The following is a 22,489-nucleotide window of genomic DNA, read 5'->3' as shown; positions in this document are numbered from 1 at the left end:
CTGCAATCCTCAGATCTTGGCCTTCTGAGTAGCTAGGGTTACAGGCACGAGCCACCAGCATCTGGCTACAGATGTCTGTTTTATTAACCTTGCCTTTCTGGCATTTGTGCATCCAGCATTGATGTCTGAACTTTGCCTGTGGAGTCATCATGTGTATGGGTTTTTTTTTTCCACTCCAAAGAATGGAAAACATTGTGTTATTTTGTAAACACTTTTCCAAATAGGCTCTTGATGGATGTCTGTGTGTTTCCAGACCTTGCCTGACAATGTGAGATAAAACTATCATTTGGAATATTGGAGATGCTTCAAGTCCCTTTAAATGAAGCCAACCCTTTAAATGAAGCCAATCAGAGCTGGGTGCCAGTGGCTCACATCTGTAATCCTAGCTACTCAGGAGGATGAGATTGGAGGATTGTGATTTGAAGCCAGAAATGGTTCTGTGACTCAAATGGCTCAAGAGCACCAGCCTTGAGAGAAAAAGCTAAGACATAGCACCCAAGCCTTGAGTTCAAGGACCAGCACATACACACAAAAAGCAATGTGTGGATGGAGTGCAGCAGAGGCTGGAAATGGCTTTTGAGCCTTGGGCCTCTTGCTACCTGGGGCTGGGCATGGCATGGCAGGGGAGAGGACTCCTGTCATCTCATTTTCCTGGATGCGGTTTGTCTTTCCTAAGGGCAGGTGTGTGTGTGCTGAACACAGCCTTGGGCTGGGGCCTTGTGTAGGATCCTAACTGCTCAGGTTGCCAGAGGACCGTAAGGCCCTCTGTTCTATCCATCCATTCCACAGAGCTCAGTGGGCCTAGGGAGGGGAAATGAGGCCAGACTTGGCTTCTCCAGGCTTGGTCCAGGCTTCTCGGCCCTGGTGATGATTAGCCACTCATCTTGATGAAGTGTTAAGTAATTCAGCTCCCTCTCCCTCCTCCCCACCTCCCCCACCAGATCACTTATAAAGTCTCACAACTGTGTTTCACCTTGCAGGTTCTCCAAACCTATCCCCGAATCCGATGTCCCCAGCACACAATAACTTGGGTGAGTAGCTCTTCTTCGGCTGTACATGTGGGATCCTCTTCTGGATGCAGACCACTGGTGGCCCTTGAGGGAGGGGGCCTTGGAGGTGAGGCTCCGACACCAGCCCAGACCCCGCCCGCTGGGTTCTGGTTATAGCCAAGCTAGGTCATGGCAGAACAGGGAAATCTGAGAGCACTGGTGGCAGCAAAGACACCATAGGCCTGGGATTGTGTTTCCTCAGTGTGGTGTTCAGACGTGAGTGAATGAAAATCCTGCAGACCTTAGACCTAGAAGATGGGGCTGTGGTCAGCCAAGCTCACTGTGTGGTTTGGGGCAAGACCACAGGCAGCTGTGCACACACCGTCTGCGGCTTCCATAGACTTACTCAAATGCACCGATTTGTCTTGAAACAAACGTGTTTGTTTTTTAAAGTGCTGGTCCTGGGGCTTGAACTCAGACCCTGCTCACTGTCTCTGGCTATTTTTGCTCAAGGATAGCATTCTACCCTTTGAGCCACAGCTCCACTTTTAGCTTTTTTGTTTTTGTTTTTTTTGTTTTTTAGTTCTTCATGGGGAGTTAAGAGTCTCATGGACTCTACTGTTCAGGCTGGCTTCAAACCATGATCCTCAGAGCTGAGCCTCCTGAGTAGCTAGGATTACAGGCGTGAGCCACCAGTGCCTGGTTTGTAACAGTTGGTTACTAAAGCAGCAACATTTAAAGAATCTGGCAGGAAAATGCTAGTGTACCCATAATGGCACCACCTGCCACAGCTGTGCGATGTCCTGTGTTTCTTCTGTTTTTTTGTTGCTTTGTTTTGTTTCCTGGCACTTGTGTGTCCAGCATTGATATCTGAGCCTTGCCTGTAGGGTCACTGTGTATATTATTTGTGTTATTTTGTAAATGTGTTTCCATATTTGGATGCCTTGGTTTTGGTTTGCTTTATCTCACGAGGTTTTAGAGTACCAGGCCCTGTTTACAAACAGTCCCCCGGTTTTGGACTGCTGGGTCAGGGTTCCCTAGAGTTGCAGGGCTAGCCAGGAAGTGTCCTTCGGCTCTTGGGCGTAGCAGCTGTGTGGAGGTTATGGTTGAAGTTTGCCTGAGGGCTGAAAACCATTGAATGTCTGGGTTGGGTTTGTTTTTGTTGGTGCTAGTACTGAGTCTTGAACTCAGAGCCTTGCATTCTTTCTTAGCTTTTGTGCTCAAGGCTGGCACTCTGCCATTTGATCTACATCTCCACTTCTGGCCTTTTGCTGGTTAACTGGAAATAAGAGTCTCATGGACTTTTCTTGCCCCTCCTCTGAGTAGCTTGGATTACAAGTGTGAGCCACCAGTGCCTGGCATGTTTATTGTTTTTATTGAGGGAACTTTTGATACTCTGGTCTTGTGGATCGTCTTGAGGTATTACAAGCTGGCCCTCACTAAATTGCCCAGGAACAGTGATCATTAATGTCAGGTGTGGGGATCCAAGTGGTTTGACTCTCATGCCAATGTGTTTCTAGAGCTTGACTGACAGTGTCAGATACAACATCATTTGGAAAATAAAGAGATGCTTGAAGGTGTATTTTTCTGGTCCTAGGGCTTGAACTCAGGGCCTGGATATTGTCCCTGTTTTGTTTTCTCGATGCTAGCACTCTACCACTTGAGTCACAACTCTACTTCTGGCTTTTTGCTGGTTTATTAGAGAAAAGAATCTCACAGGCTTTTCTGCCTGGGCTGGTTTCGAACTGTGACCCTCAGATCTTCAGCTTAAAACTCACTTTAGAATGTAGAAGTATTGGGGGCTGGGAAGGTGGTTCAGTGGTAGAGCGCTTGCCTTGCATGCCTGAGGCCCTGGGTTCGATTCCTCAGCACCACATAAGCAAAAAGAAAAAAAAAAACCCGGAAGTGGCGCTGTGGCTCAAGTGGTAGAGCGCTAGCCTTGAGCTGAAGAGCTGAGGGACAGCTCCCAGGCCCAGAGTTCAGGCCCCACAACCGGACCCAAAAAAGAATGTAGAAGTATTGTCAATTTTCACTTTACAGATTAGAAAACCAAGAATAGACTTGTGAACTCACTCAGGTTAACTTAGTTTAACTCAGGTTAAACTGCTGAACAGGGAAGCTGGCTTTGAACTCAAGACTTCTTGGGACATAGCATGTGTCCCCACTACAGCAGATCACTGCTTTGTGTTCCACTGAGACCAGGTACCCCTGCTAGTCTCACTCAGAAGGGTAGTCATTAACCAGTTTGTCCCACCTTATTCCTTTGTTACGAAGCTACCTCGGGCCCAGTCACCCTGTGCCAGTCTAGATGTGGGGGGAGGGAGGATTGGTAGATCCATCAGAGACCGGCCTGGAGATGCTCCGTGGTCTTGTTGGGTTCCTAAGAACAAAAACTAATTCTAGAACAAGAGGCTGGATAGCTGGGTGCTGGTGGTCCATGTCCATAATCCTAGCTACTCAGGAGGCTGAGATCTCAGGATCCTGGTTCCAAGACAACCAGGCAGGAAAGATCACTGGGCTCATCTCTAATTAACCAACAAAAAAAGCTGTAAGTGGAGCAGTGGTTCAAGTGATAGATCACTAGCTTGAATGAAAAAGCTAAGGAACGGTGCCCAGGTGCACATCGACACACACACACACACACACACACACACACACAATAGTGTTGTAAGCTAGGTTCTGGGGCTCAGACTTGTAACCCTAGCTACTCAGGATGCTGAGATCTGAGGATCATTGTTCAAAGCCAGTCTGGGCAGGAAAGTTCGTGAGACTCTTATCTCCAATTAACCACCAGAAAACCAGAAGTGGAGCTGTGGCTTAAAGTGGTAGAATGCTAGCCTTGAGTGAAAAAGCTCTGGGACATCACTCAGGCCCTGAGTTCAAGCCCCATGACCACCACCACCAACAACAACAAAAAGAAAGGTATGGTTGTGAGGTTATTATACAGAAGGAAACTGTGACTTCCTCTTTCATGCCCTCCCCATTTTGGTGTGGGCCCCAGGTCTGGGAAAGGTTGAGTATCCTGCCACACAGCAAAGCCACGCCCCCAAAGCATGACCAAGGCCCAGCCAGGCCTACTGCACTCGGGAGCCCTAGGACGTTTGTTTTGCAGGGGGCTGTGAGCAGGTGATGGGCTGTTACACATAGTGCTGGGTGAGTCACCTGGAATTTCCCAGGCATGTAACTCAGAAAGGTTGGAACAAATGAAGGGGAAGGAGGTGGCAGGTGGAGAGAGGAGAAAGGTAACGCGCCGGCTCCTGCCAGGTGAGTAAGTTGTTCCCTGCTTTCCTGTGAGACATTCAGGGAGTGGCTGGACTTGAGGAATAGGCCCAGGAGCACCCCAGGGGCAACAGCTGAGCTGCCATTCCAGAAGTTGATGCCTTCTCGCAGCATCCTGGCAGGATAAGCCTTGCCCTCTGGCACGAGAGCAGAAAGGGTGGATGGCAGGGCAGCTGCAAGGTAGGAGGCCCCTGGCCCTGAAGAGAAGACAGGAGCCCAGGCCACAGGCCTGACCAGGTGCCACTGTGCCCATGCTGCCACACACATACCTTTCTTTTCCCTCTTTCTCTCCCCTACTCACTCCTCTCTCCCCCACCTCCCTCCCTCCCCTCCCTCCTTCTTCCCTCCCTTCCTCCCTCCCTCCCTTCCTTCCTTCCTTCCTTCCTTCCTTCCTTCCTTCCTTCCTTCCTTCCCTCCTTCCTTCATGCCTTCTTTCCTTCCCTCCTTTCCTTCTCTCTCTCTCTCTCTCTTTTTTATTTTTTTATTTTTTTGCCAGTTCTGGGTCTTGTCCTTGAGGTTTTTGTTTTTTGTTTTTGTCAGTTGTAGGGCTTAAACTCTGGGCCTGGGCGCTGTCCCTGAGCTCTTCAGCTCAAGGTAAACGCTCTACCACTTGAACCACAGCATCATTTCTGGTTTTCTGGTGGTTAATTGGAGATAAGAGTCTCACAGACTTTCCTACACAGGCTGGTTTTGAACCTGGATCCTCAAATCTCAGCCTCCTGAGTAGCTAGGATTACAGGCATACGCCACTGGTGCCTGGCTAGTCCTTGAATTTTTATGCTCAAAGCTAGTACTCTACCACTTGAGGCACAACTCCATTTCTAGTCTTTTTGGTAGTTCATTGGCTAAAGCTGGGGGTGCCTTTGAACCATGAGCCTCAGATCTCAGCCTCGTGAGTAGCGAGGATGACACTTGTGAGCCACTGACACTAGGCACAAGGTACTTTTCTCAGGTTCTCTCTAGCATCAGTCTTCGGTAGCTTGTAAATTCACAGGCAAGGTGAAATGATGATATGATGAAAGACAGGAAGTTGGCCCTGTACTACATCCTCACCTTCCTGGGACCTGTAGACTTTGCTGTTGTTCTTGATTACATTGAACTGTTAGGCTAAAAGATCACAAGGTTGTGTGTGTGTGTGTGTCTGTCTGTCTGTCTGTCTGCCTGCCTGCCTGCCTGCCTGTCTGTTCATCCTAGGGCTTGAACTCAGGGCCTGGGCACTATCTCTCAACTTTTTTTGCTCAAGGCCAGTGCTTTACCACTTGAGCCACAGCTCCTCTTCTGGCTTTTTGGTGGTTAATTGGATGTAAGAGTCTCATGGACAGGCTGGGAAGGTGGTTCAGTGGTAGAGTGCTTGCTTTGCATGCATAAGGCCCTGGGTTCAATTCCTCAGCACCACATAAGCAGAAAAAGCTGGAAGTGGCGCTGTGGCTCATGTGGTAGGGTGCTAGCATTGAGCTGAAGAGCCGAGGGACAGCACCCAGGCCCAGAGTTCAGGCCCAACTCCGACAAAAAACAAACAAACAAGCAAAAAAACCAGAGTCTCATGGACTGCCATGCCTGGTCTGGTTTGAACAGACTCTCATGGACTTTCTTGCCCCGGCTGACTTTGAACTGTGGTCCTCAGATTCTCAGTCTCCTGAGGAGCTAGGATGACAGGCGTGAGCCACTACCATTCCATGCTTTCAATTAGAGCAGAAAGCGAATCCCTCTCACCTTTGCTGCATTCAGATCTTTTGCACATGTTACTAATAGTCGTCTCTGAACCCAAGCATTGCCTTCTGGATTTTATTGTTTTCTTTTCCTTAAACAAAACAGAAAGTCTATGCCAACTTGGAACAGGGCTCAAAACTGAAGCCGGCCAATGTGTTTGGCTGGCAGGGGGCCAGCCAAGAATTGAGCACCCATGCCACTTAAGAATGGCTGGCGAACACCATACAGGTGGGGGAGGGGCCCGTGACCACTGCAGCTGGAGGATGCTATGTGTCCCACACCACTGCTCTGGTAAAAGATTAGCACAATCCAGCAGTCTGATAGGAACAGGGCTGTGGCTTTGGCATGTGCCATTGTCTACCAGCCCAGGTATTCAGAGTCTCTGGTTTTTAAACCAGGGCCTGCTCACTAGCTTGACTGCTGAAGCCGGGAAAGGGGGAGATTCTTGCCACCTCCCCTGAAGATTGTTAAGGTTTAGTGCCAGGACAGGCTTTGTTTCCCTCAGGGATCTGTTGAGCCCTGTGCATCTGCCCATCACACTTGGATTATATTCTGTTTTTTGCTTTGTCTTCTCAGAAGCTCAGAGCCAAGTTGAGCCCTCTTTCAGTAAACACACATGGTTATCCTGTGTGATACAGCTTCTTCTTGTGTAGAATTGTGGCGTTTTGCTCTTAGTGCACTGATTGTGCTGTGGATCTTTAGTGGGAAAGAAATGGGGGTAGATGTCCAGTTTACAAATGTAGTCAGGCATGGTAGTGTACACGTATAATCCCAGCTCTGTAAATCTGAGCTCCTTGGAAGACAGAGAGGCAGGATGATTGAGAGTTGTGGTTCGCCTGGACAACGGTGACAATAGGCCCTGTCTCAGGAACAAAAACAAATAACCAAACAAAAAAGCCAAACTGGTAGAGTGCTGGCCTATCATGTGCAGAGCCCTGAATTCAAACACCAGTAATATCACAAGCTGACCACCGCGTTTGGTTTGCAGCTCATCTTGCAGAAAGGAGGGAGAGAAGCACGGTTGCCTTATCGTTGTTTGCAGTGTCTAGAAAAGTATAATGTGCTACCCAGGTCTGTCCTGCTTGTGAGCCAGGGCAGCTTATCCACACAGCACTGTGAAAACAGTGGCCTGCAGACTTAGCACTAGCATGGTGACTGTGCACCTCCAACCAGCACCTTGCTAATGATGTGTCGAGCTACATATCCAATGTTTCCATAACTCTGTGTCTGCAGTTGCGGGGTGTTTGGAGAAGGGTTTTAATCTGCTTGTCAGGGTCTCTCAGCCTAGGACCCCTTGAAGCCACCCGTCCCTAGACCATGGTTCGGGAATTCTGTGACAGTCTTTGTGGGTCGCCTGCCAGCTTTTCTTTTGTTTGGATGGGTGGTCTATCAGTGTTCCCTGGGAGCTTTGCTCACTGTATTTTTGCCTGGACTTTTATGATTTGGGGGTGAGGATTTTGTTCAGTTCTGTGCATTGCTGAGTAAATCAGGGCTGACCCAGATCAGCCCACGCTGCCTCTTCTTCAGACTAACCTGTGCCAGATGGAGTGACCTGGAAGGTTCTCTGTAGATGTCTTCCAGTGCTCTCGTTATTGTAGCAGACTCACAAGCCCTGAGTGAAAAGGGAGAGGATGTCCCCCAAAGTCAATATACAAGGTCAGCAGGCCTGCACCTGGGCATCAAAAGCCAGCAGCTTGATAACGTTGCCTGGTTATTTTGAAGGATTTTTTCCTCCTCTCTTCCTTTTTTTGTGCCAGTACTGGGGCTTGAACACAGGGTCTGGGCACTGTCCCTTAGTTTTTTTCATTCAAAGTTGGTGCTCTACCACCTGAGCCACAGCTCCACTTCTGACTTTTGGGTGGTTAATTAGCAATTTTCTTGTCTGGGCTGGCTTCAAACCAGGATCCTCAGATCTCAATCTTCAGAGTAGCTAGGATTACAAGGCATGAACCACCGGCACTCAAATCCTTTTTTTTTTTTTTTTTTTTTAATTAAAAAAAAGCACAAAAATAACTGTTTCCAAAGCAACACAGCTCGCATTTTAGTGACTGCAGTGTTTAGAATACAGCTCATCTCACTGGAATGCTGAAGCATAGCGCAAAGGCAGACATGGCTGATGTGGCCCAAGCTTAGGAGTCAGACAGAGCACAGGCCACAGCTTTGCCTGTATCCCTGGCAGCCGTGTAGATCCCTGCCAGTGGCCTCCACTGCCTTTTTCTCCACTCTGGATGACTAGGTAGGGGCCTGAGATAGTTGGGCTCTCTTCAGGTAGAGTTTGAAACAGAACCAGGACATGCTCAATATGAAGAATCATGGTTATTCTCAACACCACATCCTGAGTGCCTGGCCCCTTTGCCTTTGGTGAGCTGGTACTGCCTATATAGTACCAGTGGGAAAGAGAACTCAGCCCTCTGGTGGAGGTGAAGTGGGAGGTAAAATCTCTATGTGACTATTTCTCTATGATCTGGCTTGACATTGAGGACCATGACTTTAACCCAGGGTATTTTCCACTACTGGAACACATCTCGCCGTGGCTGGGGGCATGTACGTGTGTGTGTGTGTGTGTGTGTGTGTGTGTGTGTGTGTGTGCGTGCGTGTGCGTGTGTGTGTCCATCTTAGGGCCTGGGCACTGTTTCTGAGCTTTTTATGCTCAAGGCCAGCACTCTACCATTTGAGCCCCAGCACCACTTTGGCTTTTTGGTAGTCAACTGGAGATAAGAGTCTCACAGAAGCTTTCTGCTCAGGCTGGCTTTGAACCACGATCCTCAGATCTCAGCCTCCTGAGTAGCTAGGATTACAGGTGTGAGCCATTGGTGCTTAGTGACTTTTTTTTTTTAAAAAAAAAATTGTCACCAGTTGAGAGAGAGAGAGAGAGAGAAAGAGAGAGAGAGGGAGAGGGGTGGATGTGAGTAACATCTAGTGGGTGCTGAGATGCTGCTGAAAATATCCTGCAATGTTTGGCACCCTTTCCTCCTAAGTCCCACGTGTCAGGAGTGCTAAGGCCTCTCCCAGCAGGGGGAGAGGCATCCTCACCCACCTGCCCTGTGTGGGTGTGAGTGGTGTGGAGGAATGTCTGTGCTTCCCCTTTACCCCGGTGGCTTCTGACCTTCAGGAGGATATGAATGCGCGTCTCTGTCAGGAGACACCTCAGCCCTTTCCTGTGAGCAGCCCAGTTTCCGGTCTCATGGAGTTGGGTTCTTCCAGAGTCAATAAGCAGAGGTCCACAGCAGACCCTTGTTCCCGGAACTTGCCTGATATGTGTGTGTGTGGGGGGGAGAGGGGCAGGGTTCTCCGGTCAGCACTGAGCCCCTCCCACCCCTCTGCATCATAGCCCATGCTGCTAGCTGAAGTAGAGGGAGAGAGAGGGGGCCCTGGGACAGTATGGTGCTCTTGGACAGTCAGAACACGTAGGAATGGATACCAGCTCATACGCAGACGTATCCTAAATGACCATGTGACTTTTAAGTATATTAAAGAGTGAGTCTGAAGCTAGGTAATCCTAGCTACTCAGGACACTGAGATCTGAGGACGTGGTTTGAAGGCAGCTCAGGCACGAAAGCCCATGAGATTCATATCTCCAATTAGCTGCCAAAAAGCCAGAAGTGGAGTCATGACTCAAGTGGTAGAGCAACAGCCTTGAGTGAAAAGGCTAAGGGACAGTGCCTAGGCCCTGGGTTCAAACCCCAGTATTGGCACTCCCTTGCTCCCCTCAAAAATATGTATGCAATGAAAGCCACACAGGGAGGAGGTCATTGACACCTCAGAGAAGTGGGAAAGAATCTTCCAGGACATTCTTGGAGGTCACTGATCCCATGCACTGTGTCTCCCCAGACTTGCAGCCAGTCACCTACTGTGAGCCGGCCTTCTGGTGCTCCATCTCCTATTATGAGCTGAACCAGCGTGTCGGGGAGACATTCCACGCCTCGCAGCCGTCAATGACAGTGGACGGCTTCACCGACCCCTCCAACTCAGAGCGCTTCTGCCTGGGTCTGCTGTCCAACGTCAACAGGAACGCCGCGGTCGAACTCACACGGAGGCACATTGGTAACAGGCGGCCATGCTTCTCACCCCTGTCCCCATCCTAGCCAGGGTAGCCTGTGCACAGTGCTCTTAACAGCTGTGCCCTGCCTCCCACTGGGGCCTGAGAAAGGACTCAGCTCCCTCATCTGCTCCCAAATTCTCTATTGTCCTAGTTACTCCCAGAAAGGCACAGAAGTTCAGATTGTTTGGTCATTCCTAACCCAAAGACCAAGATAATGTCTGAAAAATCTAGAAGCTACAGAGGGGGAAACGCCTCAATTAAGGGGATAAGGAAGGGCGATCTATGGGAAAAGCAACATGCCAAATTCTTTCAACAAAAGTATGCATACAGGCCCTGGTGTGCTGTCCAATGTCTATAGTCCCAGCTACTCAGGAATCAAAAGTAAGGACTGTGCTCCGAAGCTAGTGCTGAGCAAAAGTATGAGACCCTACCTCAAGACAAACTAAAGCAAAAAGGAACTGGGGGGGGGGGGAAGGGGGGACATGGCTCAAGTAGTAGAGTACTTGAGACTCTGAGCTCAAATTCTAGAACTACCAAAAAAAACCTACAAACAAAAAACAACCCTAACATACAGATAGGTTAGTCAGGGCTAATAAACGGGCAGTTATTCTTGAAGGAGTGATCTGTTTGTGATTTCATGAGATTATTCTAGACACTTAGAGAACGTAGAAAGATAAGATGGGCCTGATACCAAAATACCAGAGCTAGTACCATGCTGTATTACTGTATCCAGATAATAAGTTCAAACATGGCTTTGGGGGTTTAGAGGAGATAAAGCCATGTCATTTAGCTTGCTTATAAAATTATTAAGCTAAGGACAGCCATGATTTGGGGATTCAGAATGACAGACTTGGAACTTAGAAGGGCTGAGGAGAAGATACAAAAATATGTCTTCAAGGGCTGGGAAGGTGGCTCAGTGGTAGAGCGCTTGCCTTGCATGCCTGAGGCCCTGGGTTCAATTCCTCAGCACCACATAAGCAAAAAGAAAAAAGCTGGAAGTAGCGTTGTGGCTCAAGTGGTAGAGCACTAGCCTTGAGCTGAAGAACTGAGGGACAGCGCCCAGGCCCAGAGTTCAGGACCCCCCCCCAAAAAATATATATCTTCAAATACCATCCTAGAACCCCATGATTGGCCAATGGGCTTTGGAGGTGGAGGGCAATCTCATGCTCTGAGCATGGTCTCATGTTCTTCATTCTTGCTGGTTTGCTTTCTAGTCTCTGACAGAAATTGGTTCAGCTAAAAATGTAGTAGTTAAGCACCAGTGGCTCATGCCTGTAATCCTAGCTACTCAGGGGGCTGAGATCTGAGGATCACAGTTTGAAGCTAGCCTGGGCAGGAAAGTCCATGAGACTCTTGTCTCCAATGAACTCCCAGAAAACCAGAAATGGTGCTGTGGCTCAAAGTGGCAGAGTGCTAGCCTCGAGCACAAAAGCTCAGAGACAGCGCCCAGTCCCTGAGTTCAATTCCCATGACCAATAACAACAAAAGAAGATTCTAGGGGCTGGGAAGGTGGCTCAGTGGTAGAGTGCTTGCCTTGCATGCATGAGGCCCTGGGTTCGATTCCTCAGCACCACATAAGCAGAAAAAGCTGGAAGTGGTGCTGTGGCTCAAGTGGTAGAGCACCAGCCTTGAGCTGAGGGACAGTGCCCAGACCCAGAGTTCAGGCACCATGACTGGCAAAAAAAAAAAAGATTCTATGGTTGTTAGAGGGAAAGTTGGGATTTTGTGAGCCCAGGGCCTGGGTTCTGTGGGTCTGGGTCTCTCTATCACCATACTTCCCCTCCATAGAGACCCAGCACTGAGTCCTATGGAGGTTCAGGAAGGAGGGATGGGAGTCGGGAAGGGGCAGAGGAAAAGGATATCAAGTCATTCATACGGGTCAGGTACCCATGTGACCCTGGAAAGATTCTGGTTTTCCTGGTTTCACACTGGGAATGGATCAGCCATGGTTCCCAGCTAGAGAAGGGACATTCCCCCACTAAGCCCAGCTCACCGAGTATTTATATAACCACTGGAATTGCTGAGTCCATTTAAAATCAATTTCTGTCCATCTGGAGTGGATTTAAGAGATGAGGGAAAAGTAAATCTGCAAATATATGGGCTAGCCCTGAGTGGCGGCGTCCTTCAGGCTGTGGGCTTTCGAAGCTCAGAGGTTGTTTCCCCCTGAACCTTGGGTAGAAAAGGACCCAGAACAGCAGGCCGGGAAAACGGGCAGTGGGAGTTGTCCCTTGGCAGCCACCATGGTCACAGCAGCTGTACTGTCCCCATCTTCTCCAGAAAGGAGCTCAGGGAGCTGGAGATTTGACTCAAGTGATAGGGCTCTGGCCTTGAGCAATCATTGCTGAGCAAGAGCTTGAAGCCCTGAGTTCAAGTCCCAGTGCTGGCATAGCAACAACAACAAAAACAGAAAAGAGGAGGGAGCTCAGGCCCAGAGGTCATCATTGAGCTGGTGTAGGTCGTTTCTTCTCTGTCATCCGCTTCCCCTTCTTTAGAAACCCACAGATCCCATACTTGGAGGTCAGGCTGGGCTCTGGGTCCTCAGAAGTGTCCTGATTTCGCTGTTCCCAAACCCCATGCAGGGAGAGGCGTCCGGCTCTACTACATTGGAGGGGAGGTGTTTGCTGAGTGCCTCAGTGACAGTGCCATCTTCGTCCAGTCTCCCAACTGTAACCAGCGCTACGGCTGGCACCCAGCCACTGTCTGCAAGATCCCCCCAGGTAAGCCCCTCCCCCAGGGGGTCTTCACCTCGGAGGATGTGGCTGAGGTGCTGAGAGAACCCCTCTCTCTGCCTTTCCACCTCACTCGTGTTGGCATTGTTAGTTGGGTTTTCTCTGTGTCCATCTACCTGAACCTTCAGGGGGAAAGGGCAGCGTCCAACAGCCTGCCTTTAACCTGGGCACCTGCCTGCTGTGCTAGGTATGTAGGCACTCAGGCTGTCGGCCTGCCTCCCTTCTTTCCTTCCTCCATCCCTTCCTTCTTCCTCTTTCCTTTCCCTCAGCTCTTCCCACAAACATACATGGCATGCAGGTCCGTGCCAGGTACTGGAGAGGTGGAGGAGGCCATGTTTCCATCGTCATGGACAATATAGACCTCTGAGATAGGGAAAAAGAAAAAGACAAGCTGGTGGCTCATGCCTGTCATTCTGACTCCTCAAGAGGCCTCTGAGGAGGCCAACTTCAGCAGGAAAGTCTGTGAGACTCTTATCTCCAATTCACTAGCAAAAAGCTGGAAGTGAAGCTGTGGCTCACATGGTAGAGCATTAGCCTTGAGTGCAAAAGCTAAGGGACAGTGCTTAAGCTCTGAGTTCAAGCCCCAGTACACACACACACACACACACACACACACACACACACACACACACACACACACACACACACACACACACACACACAAAAGGGTGAGAAGCTGAGCCAAGAGGGCACTTCTTACTGGGGATAGCCTGGGAAAGCTTCCATGAGGAGGAGTCGGAGTCAATGAAGGCATTAGACAGACACAGCATGGCAAAGGTGTGAAAAGGACAGGAGGACCTGAGAAAGTTTTGGTTTTATCTTGGTGGAACGTTATGAGTTTTCTGAGTGAGGCTAACTCAACCCACCTGGTCTCTAAGAACATATGTCAGGTGGAGCCCAATATGTAGTTGGCACATGCCTGGGCACAGTTAAGCAGGAGGCTCCTCCAGCCAGAGCCCATTGTCCTGGGGCATGCACTCCCAGAATGTAGTCTTGTAACTGGCTGACAGGTAGCATGGCCAGGCCAGGACACAGCCCACACCACACACAGGACACCTCTTCTCCTGCTCACGGAGTGGCAGGTGACTGGGCAGGGTAAACTTCAAAACACAGACAATCCCAAACCACAGCAGTGTTCCAGGCTTCTTCAATGTGTTGTAGTTTGTATTTACAAAAAGACATTTATGTCGTTGTCTCCAGCTACACTGGTTCTGAAGTAGGGACATTAAGGAAACAAATTCGGAGTGGTTAAGCTGTGTGCCCAAGGACACACAGCAAGTGGCCAGGGCAGTGAAGAGCCTAGGACTGAATGACTTGTGTAGTGCTCTTCTACTTCTTGGCTTTACAAGCGGATCTGGCAAAGTTTGGACCTGGCTTCACCACACTTCCGGGGGAAGAGAGGAGCGGAAGCATACTTGTAATCTTGGCCCTCTGCTTGCTGTTTGGTGAGGACTGAGTGGACTCTGGTGGCATTTGTCAGATCAGAGTCATGGAACTGGGATGGCCAGTCCATCTTAGAGAGACTACACAGATCCCAAAGGCAACCAGCAGCAGTACACGGCAGAGCAGAGGCCTGTGCTGGCCCGATCATTAGCATCACCTTGGCTCACCTTTGATTTTGCCCTCATGTGCTTCTGTCTTCATTTTCCTGATTGCTACATTCCTGGCACTTGGGCTGGAGGACTTCAGATGAGAGGTTTATTTTAAACTTTATTTGTGCCTGTCTCCATTCTACTGAGTTGGACATCTTCCTTCAGTAGGTTGTATGACTTCAACCCTACTTTGTACCAGGCCAAAATGTGACCCCACTCTCTTCCTTCCTGATACAGCATGAATCTGGGGCGTGTATTTCCAACATCCCTCTCTGGGCCTTCCTGTGGCCCAGTTAGGGCCCCCAGCCACCATCAGATCATCCAGGCCAAACACCAGGGCCTGGGTCCCCTATTCTTGGATCCCTGCTTGGCCCAGGGTATGTGCTCATGGCCCTCCTCAGTTTTCCATCATAGCCTTCCACAGCTGGAGTGTGTGTGTGTGTGTGTGTGGGTGATGGTCCAGTCTTCAATCTCTACCCTCACGAGCTGTGTTTCCTGGATGAGATAGGCAGATTGAAGGACAGGGACTGAGCAGGCTCGTCTTTGGCCCTGTGCTAAGTGTGGAGTTGGTGTCCGGTGTGATCCAGGGTTCGCCTTGCCGCTGCCCAGCACTCTCTGTGTTCTCTGCAGGATGCAACCTGAAGATCTTTAATAATCAGGAGTTTGCTGCCCTGCTGGCTCAGTCCGTCAACCAGGGCTTTGAGGCTGTATACCAGCTGACGCGAATGTGTACCATCCGCATGAGCTTCGTCAAAGGCTGGGGAGCAGAGTACAGGTCAGTGCCCGGCTGCCTAGAGCTGTAGGGACAAAATTCCAGGCTCTCAGAGTGGAGGCTCCATGGAGAGTCACAAACCAAGTATGGGTCGGTGGAGCAGGTCTGGGAAGCGGGGCACAAGGTGGTGGGGATAGACAGCCCCGGATGAACAGGAAGAGAACCCTGTTTGCCTGGGTGCTTGGCAGTTTCTCAGCCCTATCAACACACATCCCATGCCCTCTTCCCCACAGGTCTGAGAGGGGACCAGTGGCATCATCCATGTCCTGTGGATGAGAGAACTGGGCCCTTAGGCGGGGAAGGGACTTGCCTGAAATCACTTGGTTGGTAGAATGGCTGAGCATCAAACATGTGCCCTTCTAGTTGCTGCATCCTGTCTTTCTGGCAGATGGGATCTTATCCAGGAAGTCATCAACCTCCACACATCTCCCTAGGACTGCATTTCTAACTCAGGGATCTTGGTTAACCCCAAGCATCTAAAGACATGAAAAACAACCATCAAGGAAGGAGATGAGCTAGACCCAATGGCTTATACCCATAATCCTAGCCTATCAGGGGGCTGAGATCTGAGGATCATGGGTTGAAGCCATCCTGGGAAGGAAAGTCTGTAAGACACTTAACTCTGCTGAGCCACCACCAAAAAGTCAAATGTGGAGCTGTGGTTCAAGTGATAGAGCACTAGCTTTGAGTGAAAAAGCTAAAGGACAGTATCTAGAACCTGAGTTCAAGCCCCAGTAACAGCACCACCCCCCCAAAAAAAAGGAGGAGGAGGAGGAGGAGGAGATGGATTTGAGTGGTTATAATACAATAGTTTACTTGTACACATTTTCTTTAAAAAGTTCCAGATCCAGCTTTAAATATGGAGCTGATTGTAGTCAGATCTACCCGGTCCAGTCTGCTTGTTTGAATTGGAACTGGTCTGAACAAAAATCCAGTTCCTTTTCTTGCTGCATGCAGTCAGAAGTTGCCTGAGAGGCGGAGGCAGAGAGCTGTTTGTCCTTCCTTCACGCCTCCTCCTCAGCCCCTGCACAGACAGACAGACAGACGCAGTGGTGCCTTACACGTCGCCTGGAGCCAGCTCCTTCCAAGTTCCCTTTCTTTTCTCTTCATTTTCCCAGATGTTTGGAATCTATTTTGTTTTGCAGTCATTCTTCACCCCAGCCAAACCCATTTCAATATTGGCTCTGGACCACAGCTTATAATAAAAGCCTGATGAATATGGCTTACAGAAAGTCGGGTTCCCATCACAGGATGGTGGTGTGTACATTCTCCTCCTCCACTGACTAGTGTGTAAACTGCTTTCCTTAACCATCTGCCTCAGAGTGCCAGGGAACATTGGCACCTTGGTCTTTGAAGTCTTTTTCTGAAGCCCCAGAAGAGTGACCCAGGAAATCAAGTGGTCAGACCCCAGGAGGAACTTACAATCCTCTTGTAATGGGCTGAAGACATTAGCCTAGGCCCACAGGTCGAGCCCTGGGAGTGTCTTTGCTAGCCTTTTCGCCCTGGCTCAATTCACTTAGGGAATGAAGAGTGAAAGGTTAAAAAAATGAGTACTGGTTTTCAGTGTGGAAGGGAAATAGTTCAAAATGCCCCCCCCCCCCCCCCCCCGCCGCCAGTGGAAATGAGCCAGGCAAAAACCTATCTGCTTTTGATAATTGAGGCTGAAGTTTGAGGGGGGGCACCCCTTTATGAGGCAGAAACACTTAGGGCTTATTTCTGAACTCTCCCTCTCCTCAGGCCTACCAGGACAGCAGCCCCTGGACCTAGTGTGTCAGCAAAGTGCTGGGAAGAGGTTCTTGGGGATGTCAGAAGCCCTTTTCCTGGGGGTCCACCCAGCCAGCACACCCCGTCCTGTGCCGCTTTACTGCGTCACAGACGCCTGGCAGAGAGGCAGGGCAGCCTAACCAGCGGGTGCGGCCCCTTCCCAGAACAGTCCTGCCCTGGTCCTGTCTCCTGGGCCAAGCAGAGTAAGGTTTCAGCCCGGCACTCTGCTCTGGGAGGAGGCCAGAAATGGCGAGGCTCAGGCCTCTTACCTCCAGCTGGCACCGGGGCCTCCAGCCACAGCAGATAGCCTCTGCTCAGCCCAGGCCTCTGCAAGGCCGCCTGTGAGCTGCGTCACCCCGGGGTTGAAATGCACACAAAGTGCTTTGGGGAAAAGAAAACGTGTGGTACGCCTTTAGTGTTTTTCCAGTAATTGTTCCACGGCTAGCTGTACTCCTTCCTCGTAAGATTTTCCAAAATAAGACCGTAGATGGGAATTCTATCAGCACACTGGGAGCTGGAGGCATGTGGACTTGTTGGTGTTTCATGCACATGCCCGCCATCAGACAGACACGCGTCATCGTGGCCTGAAGGACTGCCCCCCACCTCCAGATTGGATGAGAGGTTGCAGGTGCCCATTGGCCCAGATAAGAACCAAGGAAAGCAGCTCTGCCTTTCTAAGGCAAAGGCTTGTCCCTCTTAACTGGTGGGCCTCACGGACCTGGGCTTGACTTTATATATTTAACGCTTATTGTGTGCTGGTACTAAGGCTTGAACTCAGGGTCTGGGTGCTTCCTTTAGCTTTTTCACTCAAGGCTGATGCTCCACTACTTGCCACACCTCCACTTCTGGCTTTTTAGTGGATAATTGGAAGTAAGGGTCTCACTGAGTTTCCTGCCCCTGCTGGCGTTGAACTGTGATCCTCCTATCTCAGCCTCCTGAGGAGCTAGGATTACAGGTGTGAGCCACTAGTGCACAGCTGTATTTAACTCTTTTTGTAAAGGCCCTCCTTCTTCTTCCTCCTAAGAGCCCTTGACTTGCTGAAGCTTTGGCCTGGTAATTTTAGGAATCCAAATCTGATCTCGCGTGGGGCAATGTCTAACATGGTGAGATTCTCTTTTGGCTTTGGTAAGGCACCGTATCACGAAAGCCGGAAATGGTATACTGATGTCTTAAATCCCGTCTCTTCCTGTTTATTTTTTTTTTCTTTTCAGGAGACAGACAGTGACCAGCACTCCCTGCTGGATTGAGCTACACCTGAATGGGCCTTTGCAGTGGCTTGATAAGGTCCTTACCCAGATGGGATCCCCCAGCATCCGCTGTTCGAGTGTGTCTTAGAGACCCCTGGATGTGAAGGGGAGGGAGAAAGGGCAGGCATGGGGGAAAACCGCCATGGAAGAGATGGAGAAATTCAGCACCCGTTCAACTTATTCTCATCAAGGAAGAAAATTCTCTCTCTCAACTAAGGTGGCACAGGCCTGTTCTCTAAAACACAGAAGCAAACCCAGAAATGGGCTTTCATGGACAGCTATGTGTGCTGAATACATGTGCCCTACACTCTGGTTTTGTAGGGCAAGAAATGGCTTCTGCTGACTTGAGCCAACAGGTAGCAGTTTCTCCACTGCCCCTCCCCCAGCCTTCTCTTTTAATGACAGTCGTGTGGGATGTCACCATGTCACCAGCTACCAAGCCCTGTCCTGGATTGCATGTAGAATTCAACCTTGGAGAGTTGTCCTAAACTCTTTGGCACTTCTGACAAATGTCTTCTCCACTAAGCAGGCGTGGTGCGGCCCTCCCTACCCTTGGCAGTGTTGTGCACCTGGTGAACATGGTGGTTTGGGTAAAGGAGGACTTGTCTGGCTCTCTCCCCTCAGAACAGCACAGCAAATGTGTTCAGCACAGCAAGTGTGTTCAGCAGTGTGTGCAACCGTGGTAAAAGTTGGTGACAGCCATCTCTCTTCTCAAAATGCCCTTTTCCTTTCTCGGTTGGCTTAGTGTCTAGGGTCCTAGGTTCACATTAATCTCAAGATTTGGAGGATGGTAACAGTTCACACAAAGTGTGGGCCGTGGTGGCGGGAGCCATGGGCCAGAGGCAGCAACCACCGAGGGCATCTTGGACGGTCTTCAAGCTCACACCGTATTCTCATGTATGTGGCTCTGGCGAGTTTCTGTAGCCAGCTGCCTTCATTAAATCAACTGTATCATATGCTGTTTTTTAAGTGTTTATATTATAAACAAAATAGGCACCCCTCAGCACCTTGACTGGGGAAATTAAGAGTCAGATCAGTAACTCTTGTCTTCCCAAGGTGAGGCATTTCCAGGTTCTGAAGAGAGACAGTTGGCAGCACTTTGGGAAACTGAAATTTTATTTTTTTAATTCTAATTTTATTTCTGTGCTAGTACTGGGTCTGGGCACTGTCCTTTCGTTTTTCTTGCTCAAGCCTGGCGCTCTACCACCTGAGCCACAGATCCACTTCTGGTATTCTGGTAGTTCATTGAAGACAAGAATCTTAACAGACTTTCCTGCTCGGGTTGGCTTGGAACCATGGTCCTCGGATTTCAGCCTCCTGAGTAGTTAGGATGACAGGAGTGAACCATTGGTGTCCCCAGGATGGGACTAGCAACTCTTCTCTCCCCAAGTTGAGGCTTTTCCAGGTTCTGCCAGCACTTTTGGAAGCTAAAATTTACAGAAGCAAACTCACCAGAAGGGAAAGAGCTCAGGTGAATGAAAAGGGCTATTAAAGAAAAAAACCAAAAAACACTTATTTCACCTTTGAAAACGTTGGGCATGGTACAAAAGGGACCTGTCATCTTCACCCTGGGATGTAGTTCTCTTGCTTCTGGTAGAGAATCATCAGTGACAACTATTGTTATAAGCACTGCTCCCAGTGGTAATTAAGGGAGAAAACTAGTATAAATTATTTCAACTGGAAAAACAAAAATAAAAAGGAGACCTCTCCTTTTCCTGGCCTTCAGCAGAATACAGCACACAGGATTGCTTCTTCTTTGCTGCTGTTTGTGTGAATTGAATGATTTATCCCACATTTTTTTGGAAAGGGGGGGGAGGCATGGATTTATCCCAGGAAAAAGGACTTCACAGGATTTCCTATGAAGTCCTATCTTATTCTAGGGGAAGGAAGGAATGTGTATACTTTTCAACAGGTTTGGAAACCTCCAATGTGATGACATTGCTGATGCTCTATGAAGATGCTGGGGAACATTAACTGGGGGAGATTTCTGGTTAGCAGAGCTGCTCCCCAACCCTCTGGAATAGCCAGGAAGAGAAGGAAGGAATCCCTTACCCAACTCTCCTGAGTCTCCCTGAAGGCTGCCAATACACGTTCTCTGAGAGGTCTAATGCCCCAGAGTGTGAGGTTTCAGCTTGCCTTGGAATGGTCTGTGGACTGTTTGCAGATTAGGGACCCCCCCCTGGACATTCACACCCCCCAGTCAGCTCTGAGATCTGGGGCAGAATTCCAATGGTGGCTCTGTCTCTGTTCTAAAAGCCAAGGGCAATGGTTTCTGAGTGGCTTGATTTCTGCATCTGCTACAGGGTCTTTCCCAGAAGGCTTCCGTGGCACACTTGCTATAGCCCACTGGGTGGCCCAGTGTGGCTGAATGTGGATGGTGTCTTTCCATTTTCAATGCTCAAACTGTTGGCCTGTTTCAAAGGGGCCTGAAGTTGAGGGTGCCTCAACTAGCTTCAAGGCTATTTCTTAACCATTTTTCCTTTGCAAGCTATCCAAGGAGGATGTGAAGAAATGGTAGGCAGGTTTCTCCCTTTGGCAACCCTGAAATTTAATTTGGGCATGAGGTTAGAAGGTGGTGCTATTTCTGTCATGGACCACAACATAGGTCTTTTAGGACCAAGTACTATCATTGGCCTTCTTAAGTCATAAAACCAGTTTTCTTAGTTTAAAATCCTGTATGAATGACACTTATTCATGTAAAACAAAAGGACAATTGAAAAGGAAAAGAGGAAATTGGGACAGTTTCAAACAGATCGTTCAGCAGTTTTGTTATGTGCTGGTACTAGGGCTTGAACTCAGTGTTATGCACTGTCCCTTATGTTTTTTCCTCAAGGCTGGAGCTCTACCACTTGAGCCACACCTCCGTTTCTAGCTTTTTTTGGGTGATTAATTGGAAAGTTTCAGACTTTTCTGTCTGGGTTGGCTTTAAACCTTGATCCTCAGATCTCAGCTTCCTGAATAGCTAGCTAGGTGTGAGTCACCAGCATCCAACTCAGTCATTTTAAGCATGGTGTGATCCTGTGTGCTGTCTCCTGCCCCAGGCTTCTGCCCAGTATCTTCATCTTGTGGCTTGTGCTGACACTAAACCATATCCCTAGCACTGGGCAGAGAACCTTGTTCTCAGCACCTCTCCAAGAGCCAACTGTCTCTTTCCTGTTCTCTGCCCCTTCCTTCCCAAGTTAATTTCATCACTCAAACCCGTCCAGTGTGTACGCAGGTAGCGGCCCAAGTCGGTGTGGGTTACGGGCCTGTGCTGGCACCTCACCTCAGCTGACAACCTTCCCAGCTGGGCTGCAGACAGCCTGGCATTTCCAGACAAGCCTGAAGTCAGAAGCAGGGACAGTGACCTTTATGAAGAGCCTACAAGGGTGAGACCTCTGGCAGGCTTCTCCATTGACCTGATGGTGTCTCAGGCTGTGATTCTTTTCTGAAACTGTTAATGGGCTGAAGGAAGCTATAGCATATTTTGTGTGCTTTGGTTTGTCTTCATCTCCCCCTTGGCTTCCTCATTTGGACCTATTCCAGAGATACTTTTTTTCCCCTCAGATCACAAGTTTTCTATAAGTGGTATGAGTGTGTGGCACACATGTGTGAGCTGTCTGGTTTCACACTGAGTCCTGGAGCTGCCATTCCTGAGGCTCCAGGACTGTCTCCTTAATCCTTAAAAGGAGAGACTGGCCAAGAGAACTGCAGGCTGCTATGGGCTTGTTTACCAAGGAGGCTGCTGGAGATGGCAGAGATCTAGCTCTGGCCTGTTCTGCCTGAAATTGGGTTTCTTCGCTTCTGCATGTCTCCATCCAGGAGAAAACTTAACAACAGCCAGGTTGGCGCTGTTTCTCTATGTGGCACCCTTCAAGTCATGTCTGCACAATGGACGGAGTCGCTTAAGGAGCGCCAGACACTTCCCAAATGGACAAAAGGCAAATGTCTGTTAGAGAAGTTATCTGTGATGGGAGGTGAGGTGTGGCCATCAGAGGAGATGGCAGAACACACAGACACCTCTGTTCAAACAACCTCGTAAGACTCACCTCACGTGTAAACTGGATTGACACTCAAGTGACCCTGTAATTGATCTTTTTTTTTTTAAAGTGTTGCTGTATACTCTAGCATCCTGGTGTTTTTATATATTTATGTAATAATTTCTTAAAACCATCCTGACAGATAACTATTTAATTTTTTTTAAGACAGTTGGGAAGACCTCCTAAGGGCAGTGGCTGGAAGAGCTTTGCAGAGCTGGTTCTGAGTGTTTGGTGGAGGGTGTAAAGGCACTTTTTTTTTTTTTTGGCCTAGCATCCAAAACACCAGACCAGGCTGAGCCAAGTGGCAGTGCGTAGACACGCATGGTTCTGAATGGAAGCAAAGCCC

At 49.2% G+C, this 22,489-nt stretch overlaps 1 protein-coding gene across 1 annotated transcript in view; it reads left to right on the top strand.

Annotated features, from left to right (window-relative positions):
- Smad3 (SMAD family member 3) overlaps positions 1 to 19,298 on the top strand; it is a 116,211-nt gene extending 96,913 nt beyond the window's left edge. The window contains exons 5-9 of the mRNA XM_042688020.1: positions 981 to 1,031; positions 9,810 to 10,022; positions 12,600 to 12,737; positions 14,972 to 15,116; positions 18,089 to 19,298. Of these exons, the coding sequence (XP_042543954.1) occupies positions 981 to 1,031; positions 9,810 to 10,022; positions 12,600 to 12,737; positions 14,972 to 15,116; positions 18,089 to 18,212 (671 nt within the window). The 3' untranslated portion in view covers positions 18,213 to 19,298. The remainder of the gene's footprint in view (positions 1 to 980; positions 1,032 to 9,809; positions 10,023 to 12,599; positions 12,738 to 14,971; positions 15,117 to 18,088) is intronic.
- The last annotated feature ends 3,191 nt before the right edge of the window (positions 19,299 to 22,489 follow it).

This window comes from Dipodomys spectabilis, unplaced genomic scaffold (assembly GCF_019054845.1).
Source record: "Dipodomys spectabilis isolate Male_0828 unplaced genomic scaffold, ASM1905484v1 ptg000108l, whole genome shotgun sequence".
In the NCBI taxonomy this organism is placed as follows: Eukaryota; Metazoa; Chordata; class Mammalia; order Rodentia; family Heteromyidae; genus Dipodomys; species Dipodomys spectabilis.
This window is presented reverse-complemented; position numbering and strand designations above follow the sequence as displayed.